The 19,315-nt window shown below is 44.9% G+C and overlaps 1 protein-coding gene across 9 annotated transcripts in view; it reads right to left on the reverse strand.

Annotated features, from left to right (window-relative positions):
- Window positions 1-19,315, reverse strand: part of LOC138939480 (protein groucho) — a 71,844-nt gene that overhangs the window by 30,092 nt on the left and 22,437 nt on the right. For 3 of the 9 annotated variants that reach the window (XM_070307315.1, XM_070307312.1, XM_070307317.1), the window contains 2 exons: window positions 16,358-16,421; window positions 10,631-10,675 (listed from right to left, as the gene is read on the reverse strand). In XM_070307315.1, the coding sequence (XP_070163416.1) occupies window positions 10,631-10,675; window positions 16,358-16,421 (109 nt within the window). Of the gene's footprint in view, window positions 1-10,630; window positions 10,676-16,357; window positions 16,422-18,199; window positions 18,264-19,315 lie in introns of those variants that run through there. The other 6 variants (XM_070307314.1, XM_070307311.1, XM_070307316.1 and 3 more) reach the window with 3 other exon arrangements.

Consider the following 19,315-nt stretch of genomic DNA (forward strand, 5'->3'; position numbering starts at 1 on the left):
CGGGATGAACGCGCATCGTCGAAACGGCCGCAGGAACAACGCCTGAAATTGCTTGTATAAATATTGAAGGCTCGCCATTTTCATTCGGTTAATTTTCCGCGCTGGACACCAGAGAGGCCGCGATGAAATTTTATGCGTCTCTCGACGTCGTTGCGCACGCTACTCTGTAACGCGATGCAGCGGCACGCGTGTACGCACGCAGGCAAGAGCGTCCGTGATTTCGTTCCCGAATAGGGAGAGGAAAAAAAAAAAAAAAAAAAATCTCTCGATGTCGCGTAAAATGGTCAACTCGAATAACTGAAATCGCTGTTAAACGGATTATCGGGACGAACGGGTTACGAATGACGATGATCGGCTGTACATACATTGTGTCGATGGTTATTGTACGAGCGAGATGAAGAATACAATTGCCAATCGCGATGCGGTTTCCGATTTTGATTCGCGCTTTAACACGGCGTAATAGTTGTCCCCGTTGTGATAAATCTAATACAATTTCACGTACAATTCAATCTTTCTCTATCACATCGTTCTTTTCATTAAATACACAATTAGATTTATACATTTTAGTCACGCATCGTAAAATTCGAAATACGATTTCAAATTACGGTAGAATCGCCGTGAACGAAATTTAAGGACAAGGAACGCTCCTGCGAACATAGCTCATTGTCAGACCAATTTCCAGAGACAGAGGACAATCGACGAGACGCGAAGGAGAATCGAGAGAAGGGGGGGGAGAGAGAGAGAGAGAGAGAGAAAAAGCATTGTACGTGAATGTTCGAGGATAAACAGGCTACAATCAATTCGGGGTTCGTCGTGGTCGCGCAACGAGGGCGGCAAGAGGTGACTTGGAGTGGCCGCAATTCAGGGAACATGCACAGCCCGTGTGTACGAGGCGTACGTGAACGTGAACACCAAGTGTGGTACGGCATGCATGTGTATATGCGTGTGAGCCGAGAGAGAGAGAGAGAGAGAGAGAGAGAGAGAGAGAGAGAGAAGTCGTTGTTGCCACTAGCAGTCGGTATTGCCATCACCAGATACATCGTCTCGCTAGAAATCCCAGGATAGAGAGAAAGAGAAGGAGAGGGACAAGGAGGATGAGAGCAGAAAGGACCTCGGGTTCCGACCAGAGATCCCTAGGTCAAAGGAGGACGAAGAAAGGGACGGGGGGACTCGCTGGAGAGAAGGATAAGTGGTACTCGAGTCGCAGCAGCAGCTCGGCAAGGCAGAGACCCGACACAGACGGTTCGACCCCGAAAGATCGAGATGTTTGGATGTTTGAACGTCGGAGTGCTGTCTCAGCACTCGAGCTTCCATCCATCCCCTCCACCGTTCGTTCCGGCGTTGCTCTTCGCGAGTGTCCCGATCCTGACACGATATCGGGGATCTCTACCGGGTGGCTCGAATCTGTTTCAGATTGATGAATAACAAAAGTGGCTGCTCGAGTGCTACTCATCGTCGTAGCTTTCCTCCCCTATACGGCGTAAAATTGAATATTGACAAAGAATAGGGAGAAAAAAATTTTGAAGCGTATCCATGCGCGAGCAATCTGGGAAAATTCTCTCCATTACTTTCGCGCCTTATCGAATTAATCGACTTCTCGGTTGCCATCCCTCTTTCCGCACAAGACGATGCCAGACAGCCGCACGGCTTGGCAGAGCGATCGATCGGGGCGAGTGTCAGTGGGTTACGGTCGGCAAATTAGCGGCACTCGGGATATTAAACGATCAGAATATCCATCTCGCAGTGCGCGCGCGCGAGATAGTCGCGACCGCGATAGTGTCGGTAGCCAGCCAATAACAGCAACGAACCTCGACTCGGCTATTAAGAGGGATGTACAACCGGGTGGTTGTTAGAAAGATGCCGAGAGCCATTATCGCCGCAGCGGCAGTCTTTTCATCTCGAGAAGATATTGTGTTATCGAACGGCGCGATTACCGTAGACGATAAAACGAGTCTTTGATTATTATTATGATTATGTCGCTAGTAGCTTATTCAGAGAAGCGACGTACTGTTTAATATTTAAACAGGGGGGCGAACGCGGATTGACTTTTCGCTCAAACATTATTGCGCAGGGTTTCGTTTCGGAGTTTACCTAGCGAAAACCTTGGAGAAAAGCCGCGAGAAAGCGAGAACGAGGCACAGTTGATAATCCCGACCGCAGTAACGTATTCGTGCGGCTCTCTGCGCGTATATACGATGGTCAGTCTCTGGTCGAAGCGAGTGCGGGGCCGGTAAAGACCGCTAAGCCCACCTGATATGTCTCTCATCCTCTCTGCGCTACGACTACTATTCTAGCTTTCTCTCTCTCTCTCTCTCTCTCTCTATCTCTTTCTCTCTTGCTTCATTTCCCTCTCACCCTTCGCCGCCGCTGGCCCTTTCCTTTGCACCCTGCCGAGGGGCAGTCCGCTTTCGAACCGCAAACCGCAACGGGCTACTGCCTTGATTAAACGCGCCATAGACCGCCATTATCGCTGATTGCGCTAAACATTAACGGACTGGCCGCCGAGGCCGACCGACCTCCTCTGTTCTCCGTCCCTTCGAGTCTCGCTGTACGTACAATGCCCTCTCTATCTGCTCGCTATTGTTGATATAGAATGAATTTCGAGCTAGATGTATCCTCCTCTCACTCGTTTTAACGCCTGATTTTGTATCCTTGACAAATGTTTCGCGATCGGTCCAAACGACAATCGATTCTCACGATCAACGCGTTGTCGATACGAATACACAAGTGACGATACAAGACACGCGCGCAAATCGAAATTGAATCGTCGTCAAATCTCATTTACAGTCGAATCGCGTCAAGGCATTTCTATCGCGTATCAAGTGGCGCATACCTTGCCTCGAACATAAACGCAACTGCGGTAATCAACGCGGAGGAGTCGGCAACGGGAATGAATGACATCCATCGCGGCGCAAAGCGAGCAAATTAGTGCCGTGGCAGCGAGAGCGGGGTCTCGCCTTATCCTACGGATGCCGTTAAGACGCCTCGTTAAGAGTCTCCCTTACCCTCACCCTCTTTCCTCGCGCGCTCCATCCCTTTTCTTGGCCTCATTCCAGCCAGTGTCTTGACACTTCTCTACCGTAACGCTTGGGCGCCTCGAACGCATTCGCCGTAGCGTCGTCAACGGCAACTACAACGACGACTACAACGACGACGACGACGTCGACGTCGACGGCAATCCGCCGTGTCGACTCGACTTTACGACCGCCCACCGAAACACCAAGAAAATTATCGTCGCCAAGCGACCCCCGTAATTCTCCGTTGGCATGGCGAATACCAGAGAAAACAGGACCTGTCTTCCTTCCTTCTCCATCCACCGAATGTCCGTGGGGTTAGCTCGCATAGGAAGTACAATTAACTTAACGCTAATTGCAAGATGAAGACCGAGCGGTGCGGTGAAACCTGCCTCCGGCAATTCGTAGACTCGATTTCTCAGTCATATGATACAGTGATTAAGCGGGCCAGTTTCCTTTATACTTCCCCCTCCCCCCGAATTTTCCGCTCTCTCTCTCTCTCTCTCTTTCTCTCTTCTCGGACTCTTTTCGCATTGCGAAAAACATCAAAATTGCGCGGTTCAACACAGCATTGTAAACACCAGGAGGATGAATGAATAAATTAGATTGAAATAAAAAAGCACGCTACGTATCTAATAAACGGATAAATTCGGAGAAATTCAAATCTCTTTAAATCAAAAAATAAATTTTACCTTTGCGAATTTCGTTTGAATTCTACATGTAAAAAGAAACAATTTCTATTTCTTTTACCGTAGATGAAATGTTTCGCGAGATAATTGCCGCATCACGTTCAACATACATGGTACTTGATATCGTTTATCATTTTCTTTTCTTTAGCACCCCGTTCCCCCTTCTAAAACTGATTGAAAACGGGCGTGGCAAACCGTGGAGAGAAAAGGAGACAAAAGGGAAAGAAGAGAGAGAGAAGCTCAGGTGGATAGACAGGTGGATAACACAGTATAAAGTATGATAAAGCAGGCGAAGAGAGGGTGATCTCTTAACGACACCTCTGACACGAGAGGGCTCGAGGCTGTTCGTTCCACCCTCTCGTTGATAGCCGACGTAACGCTAACGTCCCTGCGTCGATAAAAGTGCCGTGGCTCGGTTGAATAAAATCGACGGGGATCGGTTTCGGGAGCTGCTGCTTCCAAACTATAGTATAAGCATGTAAATATAGCCGCGAGGAAATGTAACGTCGCCAATCTATATCCCCGGGCGCACATTAGATTCGCGCACCGATATTCTCCTTTTGTTCGAACTAACGTTGGCCAGCGAAAACTTGTTATCTTGCCTGCGTTCACCCAACTTTGCTCAATTCACGGAATAATATCAAGAACGTTCCAACGTTCCACATACAAACGTGTTTAATCACCGAGCATGTTTAACATGCTTAAGCCCCCCCCCCCCTCGCGGCTTATTTCATTAGCAAACGATCTAAGCGAAAGATCTATGTAATCTTTCGATAAACGAGTAAGGAACGTGTTAGAGTGCATAATAACAAAATAGAGATCTTATCGCGTCTAGTTAACGACGAAGACTTTGAATGAAGATAGTCTCGAGGACGGGCTCGATAAAGCCCGAGATAATGATAATGGAGCAAAACCGGAATCTCCTTTTTTTTTCGGACCACCCGCTGCGCAGCACCTGTACACGTCGCGATACGGCGCGATATACACACGCCAAGTGAGGTTTTATGGCTCGCGGTTTAAATACGGTGCTTACAACATGAAAAAAGCATGAAAACACCGCATGAACGTGCCGCGCAAAACGCGAAGAAGCGGCAAGCGATAAAAGAAAGAGCGAGAGAAACGGAGGTGAGTCGTAAAAGACGAGTGATAAAAGCGATGATCCCGGTGCCGTCACCGACATGAGGACCAGTAGGTAGTTACGACTGTCTTGGGGACGGTCGCCGAGAGCCTTCTACATGGATCTGAAATCCCGAGAGTATCTCGGCAGAACACATACACACACGCAAATGCCATTTCTCTCTCCCTCTCTCACTTTCCTTCCCTCGAAGACGAACTTTTTAAGATCCCGAATTAACGACCCGGCCATTTCCCGCGTAACGCCGCGAATTTTACTGCGAGAAATTTAAGTGTCCGCTTGGAAAGGCGAGAATTAAGCGTATCTCTCGTGTTTCGCCCGAGCTCCCAGAATCTTAAATTCGATATAAACGCGAAGCTGGAAAAAAAGGAGAGAGTAATAAAAATTCATAACTATTCGCGATCGCGCATCGTATACTTGTATATCGTTTGCGTCATACGATAATTTCAGACATTATCCCGCGCAAATTTTTGCGCGGATTTCTTGTATCGTGGAGACTCGAGTTAGATAACTAGAATTAATTAAGGTCGCGTATATCGAAGAGAAGAAAAAGTAATACGATTGGAACTTAACTTCGCATTGTGTACGCGAAACGATTTTTATATATTTCCGATCAGATAAATCGAAACTGGAACAACCTGGAACAGTCCGAGGTAAATAACTCGACTTTCTGCTCACGAGAAGGAAAGAACACGATTCGATTCGCGTGCCCGATACTCTCATGCCGGCGAAATCCATTTGCGACGGATAAAACTACCCGCGGATTGCGACGTCTCCGAGCAACATCCCCCGTATCCGCAGGGCAAAAGAGGCGCGCGTGTATTGTGCACGCGGACGAGGAGGAGGAGAGGAGAGGAGAGGAGAGAAAAGAGATCGAGCCCGCGGTTGAAAGAACTTATCGCGTTGAGAGATCGCAAGTATGGAGAGGACGTGTATCGGGTACATGAAACCTCGTCGATATCGCGGATTCCCGCGCTGAAAGCACATCCGGCTGGTGTGTGTATGGTCGCGTACACGCTCGCGCATATATATTATACAATATATATATATATATATATGTACGTGTGTGTGTGTGTGTGCGCGCGCTCTCTCGCGACACTGAGAAAAGAAGGACGTAGACACGAGTGCGAGCGAGGATAGTAGACATTTCTGTGTATATTTTATTGTGCACATATTGCGAACCGCTCTCCGCCAAGCTGCGCGATACACACGAGCGCCATGTCAAACTCACACCGACCCGACGTACCTCTCGCTAGGGACCCCCGGGTTTCGGTAGCGACGAGAGGTCGGGGAGAATCGCGCGAGTCGCGGTTGGGCGGGGTCGAGGGAGAAAAAGCGAGGAGCACAGCGCGCGGAGAGGTCGACGGACGGCGGTGGCGTGGAGAGCTCGATTTTTCCGATAGCAAATTTTGCTCTTCGCTTTTTCCCTCCCGAAGCAACGACGCCGGAGCCACTGCCACCAACGCGTCCCCACCGTCAACCACCGCCGCCCAACCGACCACCTATCCGTTCACCCTCTCCCGCCTTCACCCTTCCTCCCCCGCCCCGGCGGCGGCTCCCGGGGTTTCCCCTTCCGGCGTGTATCCCGTTCCTACCCTCTTCCCCTCCGACATCAACGACCCATTCGTTCCTCCGCTCGTCGCGACGGCCCAGACTCGCCCTCTTTTTTCTCTCTTCTATCCACCATCACCCCCGCCGCGCGGTGTTCTCCCTTTACCACCCTCCTCGTTCCTCCCCGCTCGCTTTCCTCTCAATCACCATCTGCTCCTCCGCCTCCACCTGGCGCGGCCCGACCGATCAAACCAGTGGCACTGCAGACACAATAAAAACGGGAAAAAAAGCGGCGGCTGCGCACACATTTCGCGCAGTTACTCTTTCTCTCTCTCTCTCTCTCTCTCACGAATAAGGGATGACGGGATACCGGACGCTTTTGAGAAGTTATTCATGAAGCGCCCGACGAGATTCCTCGAGCGTCGCATATTTTTTTTTTTTCTTTTCTATCCAGACGCGACGCTCAACGCTCTCGATGAAAAATATCGAATCGTACGATTTTACAGACTCGTTTATTCGACCAATCTCGAAATCGTTCGACAATTTCCTCGACACTTCATTGCTTATATTCCGTATCGTTCATGTCGATGAAGAGACGAAAATTCGGATACGTCGCGCGAAATTGTGATCGGTAGATTTTTTTTTTTTCTCCCCCGAGTGAAAGATGAAGCACGCGCCAACAAGGGACCGCGAGCCGAACGGGTATTGACCATCCGATATCGATATTTCGCGACGCTTTATCGCGGACATGCTCGTTAAACCGATAAATGAATAATGAGCGCACTGTGTATATGGGATGGATATGGAGAGACAACCGTGGGGGACAAGCGCCGAGGGGGATAGTGGGGGTGGAGAACGAGAGCGGTGGAGGAAGGGAAACGAGGGCAGAAATGGGAGGGTAAGGGACGTGAACCAGCGAATCGAACAAAACAACGAAATCGAATCACTCGTGGTGGCCGCCCGTACTTTTCATGCGTGAATTTTCCAACTGCCCCGACACGTACCGCAGCTGCGGAATCGCCGGTAATAGCGTTAGTAAAATCGAGAGTAATGCCTGAAAGCGTTTACAATACGCATCGCTTCCTGCAAATAAAGACGTGGGGCGCGCGTGATCGCCATCCAGCGCAACAAAGCGCGACCGCGCGGTCATCGTCATTGGCCGATGACATACGACGAAGCGGGTCAAAATCGAACGATACCCATCGTACGGCGCGACATTTTCGATTCTTCATCGATGCGGGGAAAAAAAACGATAAAAGAGACGATATGGTTAAGGCACCGATATTTGTTTTTTTCCCGTCGCCAAATATTCTTGATATCAATTTTTTTAGCGATCATCAATTGATATTTATAATGTCCAATATTACACGAGTAACCGTACTGCGCGTTTTCTCTCTTCTCTTCTCTCTATCTCTCTCTCTCTCTCTCTCGATCTCGAAGTAGACGATATTCTTTTGACATTTCTTTTGTAGATTACATAAGAATCTTTTCCCCGATATATAAGACCTATCTCTTAATAATCGCACTACAATCGACCGATAAACATTGATGCGCGATATACACGCATATCCATAAACTATCCGGCAATCGTGTGATTCCGGCTGACAATGATTATCGTACAGGTGTAACAGGAAAACGTAACAGCTCGGTTGCGGTCGGACGGCTGACGATGATGACAGTAATTGCCGAGAATTAGCGACGTTAATAATCCCCTCCAGGCGGGTGGAAGAGAGAACGGACGCGTTTGCTCGATGCGCCAACACTTACCGGGCTGTTCGGCGCCCGTTAATGTAACACCCCGATAAATCCTCCCCAATCCCCAGCGCGCCCGCGTTATTTTGCTCATTCGCATCGTCGGATCCGTTATTCATTCCCGCTCGTTCTCTCTCGCCTTTTTTTTTTTTTTTTTTATTTTATTTCCATCGCGCGCCCGCGAACGACAACGCCCGGGCCTCGTCATAAACGCGCGGGCTATTAATCGCGGTACCGCGTGGCAGGAGCGAGCGTGTCGACGAGGCGGTGGCACGGCATTTCGATTTTATAAATATGAGACCGGATACATACACGAGAGAGAGAGAGAGAGAGAGAGAGAGAGAGAAAGAGAGCTATCGTACACCGTGCGCGCATATACGAGCGTGTAAATCGCGCGCGCGCACGCGATAATATCGTCTGATAATAATAAATCCCCGTCCGTCCGCGACTAGCACAAGCGATAAATCCCAACCGAATTAAAATTATAACGGCGATGATAATCATCGTCTCTCTTCTGATTCAGGAAAATACGCGACATCATCACCGTCGTATTTCAAAGAGCGTCGTCTCTCGAGTGCTTACTTCGAAAGTATTATCAGAGGCATAAAACGACCCTATCGGAATTTATATTCCATCGCTCCGATACCACCTTTCACACGATATATATCTTGTGGCCTGTTCCATGTAGCGTACGAATATATCCACGTGGAGAAAGTCCTGAAAGAGTTATGCTCCTCGTTCAACCTTAATATGTATGTAACTTTACTGCGACCCAGTAGACTTACTAGCGGAAATCCGAGCGTCTCGTATAGAAAAATCGCCGTTCCTTCTCTCGGAATATTATCCTTCTTTCCCCTTCGTGCGATCTACATATCAATATATTTTTACATACCAATATTTTTCCATATATTTTGCTTTTCTCCATTATCCAATTTCAAAATATAAATGTTATAATATGCAAATTTATCGAGACGATAATTTAAACACATTTTTAATATTATTCGCATAATTATCATTTACTCTGTCCTAGATATATTTGCTAGCGCGTTCACGCCACATTAATCGCTCGAGTATGTTGGAAAGGAGAGGAAAGGAGATAAGCAACCTGCTTACCTGACTCGCGTCGCTACTAGTCTCGTGTAGACCTGTCGTGAGATCTTATTCATGATTTGAGAGACGCATCCTGCCGGAAAAAGGAGAGGAGACGGGGAAAGAATGGGCGAGAGACACAAAGCGAACGTGCGCGACGGGAGCGGAGAGAAAATAACGGGCTCACACAGCTGCTAAATATTCAATAAACGTGAGCATTACGCGTCGCTGCACGCCTACGCCAAAGATAGATTATAAAGAAGGCGTAGATGAGGGGGCGAGAGAATATCAAAAGCGGATGAAGAGAGGAAGGATCGCCGTTCATTCTACTCGATCGAGATTCTCGTTCAATAGCATTCGTGTACAGAATGCTTTCTCTAGGACACTCGGAAGCTGATATTGTCGTAGATATCGCTGGCTTGTCGATAATTCGATGAATCCATTTGTACGTCGGTTTCAAAACAAGATACCTCTCTCAAACCTCTCGCGAATGACGAATCGAAAAATTATTTTAAAGATAACAATAAAAAAATATGCAACTTCTCTACAAGATTTATATATTGTATATATATATCTGATTAAAAGATTGCTCTCGCTAAGCATTTTATTTCGTATCCTATAATTAAGAGATCGAATCTCGTTGCCGATCGATTAACGCGTTTCTTCTTTTGTCTTCGCGAGCCTCGATTTTAAATTACTCGATTGAACACCATCATCTTTCTCTCGTCGTTCAAAAAAAAAAGAAGCAGGAACCGCTTCGAAGAAGAATGAAATTAACGTTTCGCGGTGATTGTCAACGAACGCACACGCGCGAGAAAATAAAAGATTTAAATCGGCCGTACGGTAGGATGAATATGGATACTACGAAATCTTTGTAATGCAGATTTTCGAAATAAATCTTTACTCAAGAATAACGCGTAGAGCTTGACGCTAGTCTGTACGCGAAAGAAAAGGCAAAAAGATCTTATTCGATTCGATTCGTGCAATGTGAAAAGAAATAAAAAAATTCTACGACTCATTCCGAGTGCTTCTCGAAAACGTGTTAATCTCGATAATTCCCGATAATAGTTTTGCGAATCTGTAGTTGTTTTCTTCTTTTCATTGCGCAAGACCTTGCGCAAAAAGCAACCCCTGGAACCCCGGTCGGGCTATTTGCATGTTATTACCTTGTTTACATATTTATTCAATAGCCAAGATCCCGAGGGCGGAGGGGGGGGGGGGGTCGCAAACACCCCGTAATCGGAGCTTTCTCCTCATTCGGCCCTTTAATTTCGGATTAAAGCCTGCGAGCGTGCCGATTGAACGATCAATAAATTACCGCACACCCATATCGATCATAACGATATAGTTTCTAGTTTCAACGATACTTTAAATAATATAAGCAGAATTAAATCCCTTACCTGTTTGTGCATCTCCACATTAAGCCCGTACGACATCTCGTAATACTGCAAAAGTAAACGAAACAAAGAGATTAGAACGTAATTAGATAAGTTATCGTCGATATTACACGTAATTAGTATAAGCATAATTGTGTAGCTGAATACATTGTATTATATGCGTTTCGTTAAAGCGACGTCGACGTTAAGCGTAAGGCGATGATGCGTGCATAAACTGCGTAACGCGGTCCTTTCATGCAAAAGCTGAACTTTGCCGGAAGGTTGCTTGCACGGAACCCATTTGACGCATTTACATTACAGCTTTGTCATCTTATCCTTTCTAAACACGATTGTGCGCGAATTTTCCGTTAATCGGAAAGTTAAGAAACAATATTCGAATAAATTTGCGCCACGAATGCAATGCCACAGATAACACGTAGCACTCACTATGCATGTATAGAAAAATGATAAATATTATTTTTGTCTATTATTTTAATGCTAAAATAATTTATTAACGTTTTATTCAACACGTAATAGCTATATTCGTAACGCGCGATTCGAGTACAAATAATAATGAAAATTAGCGTACAAATATCGCATAATGTGAAAAAGGCAAAGCTACTTTCCGTATGATTAATCGGATTATCGAGTTTCGTATACAAAGATGTTGCTTGAATCCGTAATGACGGCCGCGGGAAGAACGCTTCGCCGAGGATCCTTTAAGAGCCCCTTCGCGATTGCAGGGTTGAGATTATATCGATCAAATGAGATTACGAGATTACGAAAAGCGGACCAAATTGAGCCGTAATACGAGACCGCAGCCAGTCGGTAAGAGGGATAAGCGCGTCGAGAGAAAATGAGAAAAAGGAAGACGAGAAAGGAGCAGCTCTCTCGCCGCCTTCTCCTCTGACATGAGAGAAAGAGAGAAAGAGAGAAAAACTCACAAGTGCGCGCGCGCGCGCAGAGTATACGTGTACGAGTGTGTGAGTGTCGGAGCAAAGACCGGTTTCTCTCGTAACATCGTTTCTACATCGTGTGTACAAGATTCAGCCGGGGCTGGCTTTAACTAATTCGCTCACCGTGCAGCGGTTCTCATTTCGCACGCATGAGATTTCCGATCATAAATATTCGCGATGGGAATAACGTTCACGCGTACTTAGCGGTATCAAGTTATTGTCGGTTGACCGTTTCGCGAACGCGTCGTGTATCGATGCGGTCACGCGCCAGGAAAGAAAAAAGCGCGTAAGGACAATCGTGAAGGAGGAAAGGAGAAAATCGGGAGGTTTGCGATTTTAACGAGCGTCTTGAATATAGCGATCGCATTATTCCCGGCAGAATCAACGACCGTTGTGAAACGGACTTTATCGCCCCCGGTGATCGTAAAGTGCGCGCTAAACCGCCTTTTAATATATCGGCGCAGCTACGACAGTCGGTTTAGAGTTTTTCTCGCGGGTACGAGGGGAAACGTAAACGTAATAAACACGTTAGATGACCGAAACGCGGTCGAAGACGCTCTCACGCTATCAAACGCAACCTTCTCGACGCATTACGATTTTAGCGACACCGGTAATATCAATTTCGCGTAATGCGCGAGTAGAGTTATCGTTAATACTTTAAATGTGAACAAATTCGTCGGAATGAATATTTTATGAATCTGCTTCGGACAGGCTGCGATTAATTAAACCCGTTTGTTTTAATAATTTCATATTCATTCGGCGCGGTTTATCTTCGAAATTACGATTATTTTGTAAATTGTGAACGCTACAATGTATATGTAGAAAATATATATGTGGAGAGAAATTTACTCGCGCGCGCACACGCTTTGCTTTAAAATATAAATTAATTCGCCCACATTTTTATTCCTTTCGCGCTCACGAGCATTATCAATAATTGCAAAATGTATATTTCAATCGGTCCTGTTCTTGCTTGTAATTTCGCTGAAAGCTTGTAACCTATGTTAACGTATATTATAAAATATAATTACATATTTAAATTCGTCGCGATTCTATTAAAATGGCATGAGAATAAATAAAAGAGAAAAACGATTTAAAAATCTAACTAACAATGTTTCCGTTTCTCTCATCATCGTTGCATTTTTCATCTTGAATAAATCTTATATTTTTTTTTAAATTGTCATTTTTTTTTTGTATTTAATGTCTGAAATATAGCTTAGCTTCTCTCTTTCTTGTGTAGCGTTTTGGCGGATTTACGGAGAAAATGGAAGATAGTTAAAAAGTGCAAATTTGCACGGGGATTGTCTTCACCATCGGAGTTGCAATGAAATAATTGGCTATTAATTAATAGACCTCGGTAAGAAGACGGAATCGTCAGACGGAAGGTCAGAATCTTAATTATCGTGAAACGCTACTTCCGTGATGGTCGAGAGACGTCTAATACAAGTAGAGGAACAGCGACAGTCGGCTATAATAATGGAGTGAAGACGTACAAACTCGATAACAGCGACTAGAAATATTTACCGAGATACTATCTCGATACTTTCGATATTTATATGCATTTCGTATGCGCAATCTTTTTTTATACCAGCAGTCGAGAAGAAAGCGCATCTCGGGGTGTATTTTTATTCCCGGTGTGTCTTTTCATATCTGCTCTTAAAGTTGAAGATAAATCGAGCCTGCGCATCCGCTGACTCTCCAACTCAGAAAGCGGTGTATTGAGAAAAGGTTCCGCTATTATAAAAACTAGAAACGTACTCTATCGGTACTCGTCTCCGAATCGTGATCGATTTGATGGCGAAAACGATTCCCGCAATCTCTTTTCAATTCTCGAACATTTCTCAAACGATATCGATCACGATCGATATCTACATACATTATCGATTCGTCCCCTCCCGCGAAAAAGGAAAGGGAGAAAGAGAGAGAGAGAGAGAGAGAGAGAGAGAGATCCTTATCATACCCTCCATCGTCTCTCAATGGAAATCGCTCCTGTTACGAACACACTTTAGGCGATGCCGACATCTGACTCCGACCGCATACGACTTGCAAATTTCGTCCTCGATGTAGCCCCGTTCCACGGTCGATTCGAAGCTTTGATTTAATCGAGAAAAACGTAGCGTACAACATATATACATGGTGGACATGATAACTATTTACGCTCGCGTATTCACGCTACTACGACATAATACGGCGAATTCTCAACAGGATATATCGTAGAGAGCTTTTAATCCTCTCACCCTGATCACGCGCGATATTCCCTTCGTATCTAATGTTATTTTTATATCTGACGGAGACGTTCGGAGAGTCACTCGACTGGCGACTGGCGACTGGCGCGGTTAGCGCGCGCACTTGGCGAACGGAAACACGAAACGAAGGACATACTCATACTAATGTATAGGGTGGTATCGAGCGAGCGCCGTGTCGGACAAAGTGCTTCGTGGCCGGCGGTCTCCCGTCGCGCTCGCTTTTCGCGTGCTCGTAAAAGTCCACGAGCTCGACAATTACACGAAAGAGTCGTAAAGGCGTAATACCCCGTGGTCGTCGTAGTGTCGTATAACGACTTTGCGTACCGGAGGAGCATCCTTCGTCTCGCACGACTGGTCGCCGCGGCAGCTGAAAACGCGTCGCGACGTCGCGGTTTTGTCGCGTAAAAAATTCGAGGGCAAGCCAGACACGAGGGGAATGGCTTTACGCGTATATACGAAATGTATCTCGACTCTATTACTCGCAAGGGACAAAAACACGGTAGTAATTGGAAGAAATCATCGTAATGTAACGAGGCGAGCAACGGTCTTCTCTTACGTTCTCGAGGCACGAAAGCAAATTACGGCGATTACCGAGTAAAATCGTAACGCGATACTTTAACCAGTGATATTCGCGATGGTCGATGATTAGAGGCGGACAAAGTACGACGGATTGTACCCGCAGAAATCGCGCGACGCAAAACCGTTTAGCCGTTTAGACTGACGCGAGTACGCTACATACCTGTTGCTAGTTAACGCCGGTCTAAACTCGATACTACGATAAATTCTCGCTACATCGCTAATCGATCATCAATGATAAAACGACGCGATAGAACGATAGCGCAATAAATATGCTTTCGTGTGCTCGTCAATCGAAATTTGATTAAGTGCATTCCGTGGTTCCGCTATGTTTCGCGCGGTGAACAGAACAATAAGCGCGCGCACGCTATATATATATATATATATATATATATATATATATATATATGAACGAAAGTAGAATAACGTGTGATATGTATACGTTTAAAGGCTGTGACGCGCGCGCGTGAATCGCGGCCCGATCGATCGTACGCGCCGCGATAAAGGGATCGACGTACCTATACGAAAATCGATCGATCGAGGAAGCCAGAGCTCATACCTCTGAGTAAGGCAGCTCTTGTACACGGCGTACACGCTACCTATGTACGTACGTGAGACGATCGCACGATTAATCTTCGTGTCGGCATGAATCGGCGGAAATGCCACGTCCACGCGAGAGCGAGCGCCGTGCATTTTATATCGAGTTATTTGCATGAAACGCGCGACCGCGAGCAGACTACGGCCTATAAATTATCGTCCGCCTATAATGCGAGCTTTGGGCAACCAACTCGGGATCGTATACACCCGCAGAAAAGATTTCCAGATCTAACACTATTACTCTTCAATCTATCATAAAATAGGATCGATATAGCGACAATCATATTTATTATTGAAAAAGGAATATTTTGATCTTAAATGGAAATGGATCTTAAATCTAGAATAAAATGCCTAGTAACGCCATCGCGTATCGGTTTCGCGCCGACTATTGTGACGCTAACATCAAGTTATTCTAAATGCAAGAATATATAAGCTTAGATTTGTATATGTTACTCTTGTCTCAAGATAGTAAGACAATCTTATTTAATTCGAGAGAGAAGAAAAGGAATTATTGATTTAATTTTAAAATCGTTTTATTTTCATACCGCATAAGGTTGCGATACGATTAAATATGTCAAGAATATTTTTTCGACACTAGGCGATACGACGTGAAAATTATCGCGTTACGCAAGGACACACGTCAAGATAAACACTCTACGAACGCGCATATTTGTTGAAATTTTTCTTTTCTGACACGATAGATGGGGGAAAAAATGTAGATGCCGAGATGTCGGCGCAACCGGCGTGAAATTAAAAGAGGTACTCTTCGACCTGCCGCGAAGAAAGTGCTGCACCTCTTCACGCTTCACGCAGCTTAATGAAGACGCATACACGGGGCGACGGTGTATCGCGATAACAAAGATCTACGAGCGAAAGCATGCCGCGACTCTACACCGGCGTCTACGTATAATATACCCTCGCGGGACAAAGCCGAAAAACAAAGCCAGAAGAAGAGCCACAATGGCAAAGAAACAACGTGGCACGCGTACGATGTAACTGTAAATTACTTCCTCTCTTATACCGCGAGACAAATATTTTTTTATCACGAATCACACTTCGAAAGATATACGCTTCAAGTTTTTCAAGCGTGTAATTTAAACAGCGTGTTTTAAAGAATTTTTTATAAAAAAGAGATAAATATAAAAGTTATTTCGATATATACCATATATTATATTGCAATATCGCATCGTGGCGCAAATTTAACGAGCGAGATAGAACATTTCCTATAATTAACGTAACGCTTCAGCCGAGAGGTAAAATAGAGTTTACGAGGATTCATCTCTAGGAATGAAAAGAGAAAGTTCGATCCTTTTTTGCGAAAAATACAATTTACTGGCGATTTTTGTTCCGCGATAGGTTCTGTAAGCTTGTGGACTCACCATGACATAGTGGCGCTGCATCTCCGTCTTCTCCTGGGCGAGTTTCTCCAGCTCCAACTTAATACTGGACAGAACAAGCAGGAAATCACACGTGTAAGCTAAACATTAGTAAGTGCAGGCGACATTCAAAAGCTGTGGAGGCAAAATAAAGGAGAGCATGGGGAGCCTCTATCTTTCGCTTTGCATCGGGGGAGAGAGAGTCGTGTGGTACATTTCGGCCACGATAGAGAATATAACGCCGTTAAACGAGGGATTATCGAGACGTCAACGAGTCGAGGGGGGTCTGACTTGGGTTCCGTGGCGAATAAGGGAAACGCGTCGCTTCGACGATACAACGATTCGTTTAATCTGTCCCGGATAATTTTCGCACGTTTTCTTTTAACCTTCCGAACCGATTCGTTCCTTCCACGCCTCCCCAAATCGAGGAATATTGCGGAGGGATGGTGCACAGCCAAGCCATTAAAAACACACAATTAGTGCAGCCGCAACAAACATTGATTATAATTGTTATATACTGGCCATTGTGTATACGTGTTTGTGTATATATGCATGTATCTATATGCGTGTGAATTTCATATTTATCAAAGTGGATCGTGGAAAATATTGCAGGCGTCGCGATGGCGAGCGAATAATTCATAAAAACGCATTCGTCGAGTTTACGTCGCGTTCGATTAACAACCAAGTTCGTATGTAAATATAAACGATCGCATAAATAACGCGCGCGTACTTGTTGTTAAACGCGAAATGACGAAAATATTATCGCCGAGCGATACTTGATAATTCTGCAAAAGAGAGGGGAAGGGGGTGTAATCGTGAGAAAATTCGCGCACTTAATCCACCTCTCGTCCGAGAAAGAAAGTTAATACGAAATCAATACGAGAATCGACAGCGGCAGTGCGCAGGTTCATTAAGAGTTCATCCTCGTCGCGCCGCGCTTTTTCCCGACGCGTTAAAGCGCGTATTAATATTCACTTGGTCGGCCACCATGTTACCCGTCGACGGCGACATCAGAGCGGGACAAAGACCCCGTTCGCGGTGCGGCGATAACTTTTTTAACGACGACAAGCTAGCGTCGTATTTTTGTTTAGCGTGGCATTCCGTGGGACGCAGGGAAATAATCTCGCGGTGACGACGACCGACAAAACCGCTTGTGCACCGCGACAAATGAATGCGTTCGTATGCCGGTAACGCTCGAGTGCATCGCGTCGCTGCTACTGCTGTCGCCGCCGCCGTTGCTGCTGCTGCTGCTGCTGCTTCTGCTGCTGCTGCTGCTGCTGCTCCATGAGTGTATACTTGACGATAATGCGAGTGTGGATGCGTCCTCTCTCTGTACGATCCATGTTTCTCTCCGTGTTCCCAGTATTTTCAGCGCAATGATAATTTCACCGTTTTCGCGTTTTCCTTCTCTGTACACGCGCCCAAAACTCCAGTATTATATACCTCTGACATTATTCTGCGAGTGGATCCGTGACATTTTTATTCTAATTACGCTCCAACGTACGATAAAAAGCGTTACAGAAAGTATACACGTGTTACTATCGCGGTTTGAAAAGCTCATCTCGGCAAAGTCAAATCGGTTTTGTTTTTATAATTTCGCCTCTCTTTTAGCTTCTTCGTAATTCGCTTGCGAAAATTGAAATAGCTCGACCGCGACCGAGTGATATCGCTTTCAAATTCACGCGCGACGAAAACGAATTCATATTAATCCGGGAACAACGGTAAGGTGATTTATATGATTCCGCATGTATGTGTGTGCATATGTATGTATGTATGTATGTATGTATATATGTGTCTATGTAACGCGCTGTCCCTTTCTACGTTTTCATCCTTCTCCCGGCTTACCATCACGTAATGCCTCTGTATCTCTATTTTTTCACTGGCCAGTTTCTCGCACTCCAATTTAAGGCTGTGTAAGAAGAACAAGAACAGAGCATTAATATCCAGCAGCCCTCGAAATCGTCGGAGTCGCCATTGTCTCTCCGCGTGTCATTCTTCGTCGCGACATTAAAAACGCGCCGTTTCTAATATATATGTATCGCAAAAATAAAGGAGATTTTATAGTAACTGCATAAAAGACCCATATTAAGTTAACCCCCCCCCCCCCACCAACGCCAAATTAAATCAAATACATCAAATAATTTAGTGCTAATTATATGCTAATTAGTTGCCGTAGTCCGAATTTTGTTGCTCAAACCGTTTAGCAGGAATTTACATTCAAAGTGGGGGGTGCTAGCTTGACATTAAGCCAGCCCCCCCCATAGTGAAAAAAATATATATAAAGCTCGAATCAAAAAATAAAATACACTAGAATTTGTTGCTATTTTGTTGCTCTAAAATAACATAAAAATATTTTTAAAAAAGTATATTATTTAATTAATACCACTATATACTCAGTCTCGCCGCGCCGTACCATTCACTTGCGCGAGGTAAAAGTAAATAAAAAAATGTATTGCTCGCATGTATTTGGTACTGAAATAATCTGTGGACAATATACTGTCGAAATATATGAGAAACTGAATTTGTTGCTCGTCTTAAAGTATTAAAAATCGATACTTTGTCGCCGAGGACCCTATACGACGCGCTCTTATATTATATAAATTAACTAAAAGAATTTGTTGCTCGCATGTTTTTGGTATTAAAATAATCTGTGGACGATATACTATCGAAATATATAAGAAACTGAATTTGTTGCTCCTCTTGCTTTTTTAAGAATGACGCGTTAAAGATATATGTTAAGATTACAGAGTGATCAGAGTTAAATAAAATGTAATCGTATTAATGATGATTTCGAATGCTAATAAAATAGTAAAATTAATGCGCTCAACGATTATAATTATGAAATCATTAATAATCATCAATGATGAATAATAGAAATAATCAAGGCAAAGATAATATGGTCAGTTTTAATTCTAAATATTTATATGATTATCAGATTATAAATAATTAATAAAAAAACAA

Source organism: Polyergus mexicanus, unplaced genomic scaffold (genome assembly GCF_030449975.1).
Source record: "Polyergus mexicanus isolate NDT 795.1 unplaced genomic scaffold, iyPolMexi1.0 SCAF_14, whole genome shotgun sequence".
Classification (NCBI taxonomy): Eukaryota; Metazoa; Arthropoda; class Insecta; order Hymenoptera; family Formicidae; genus Polyergus; species Polyergus mexicanus.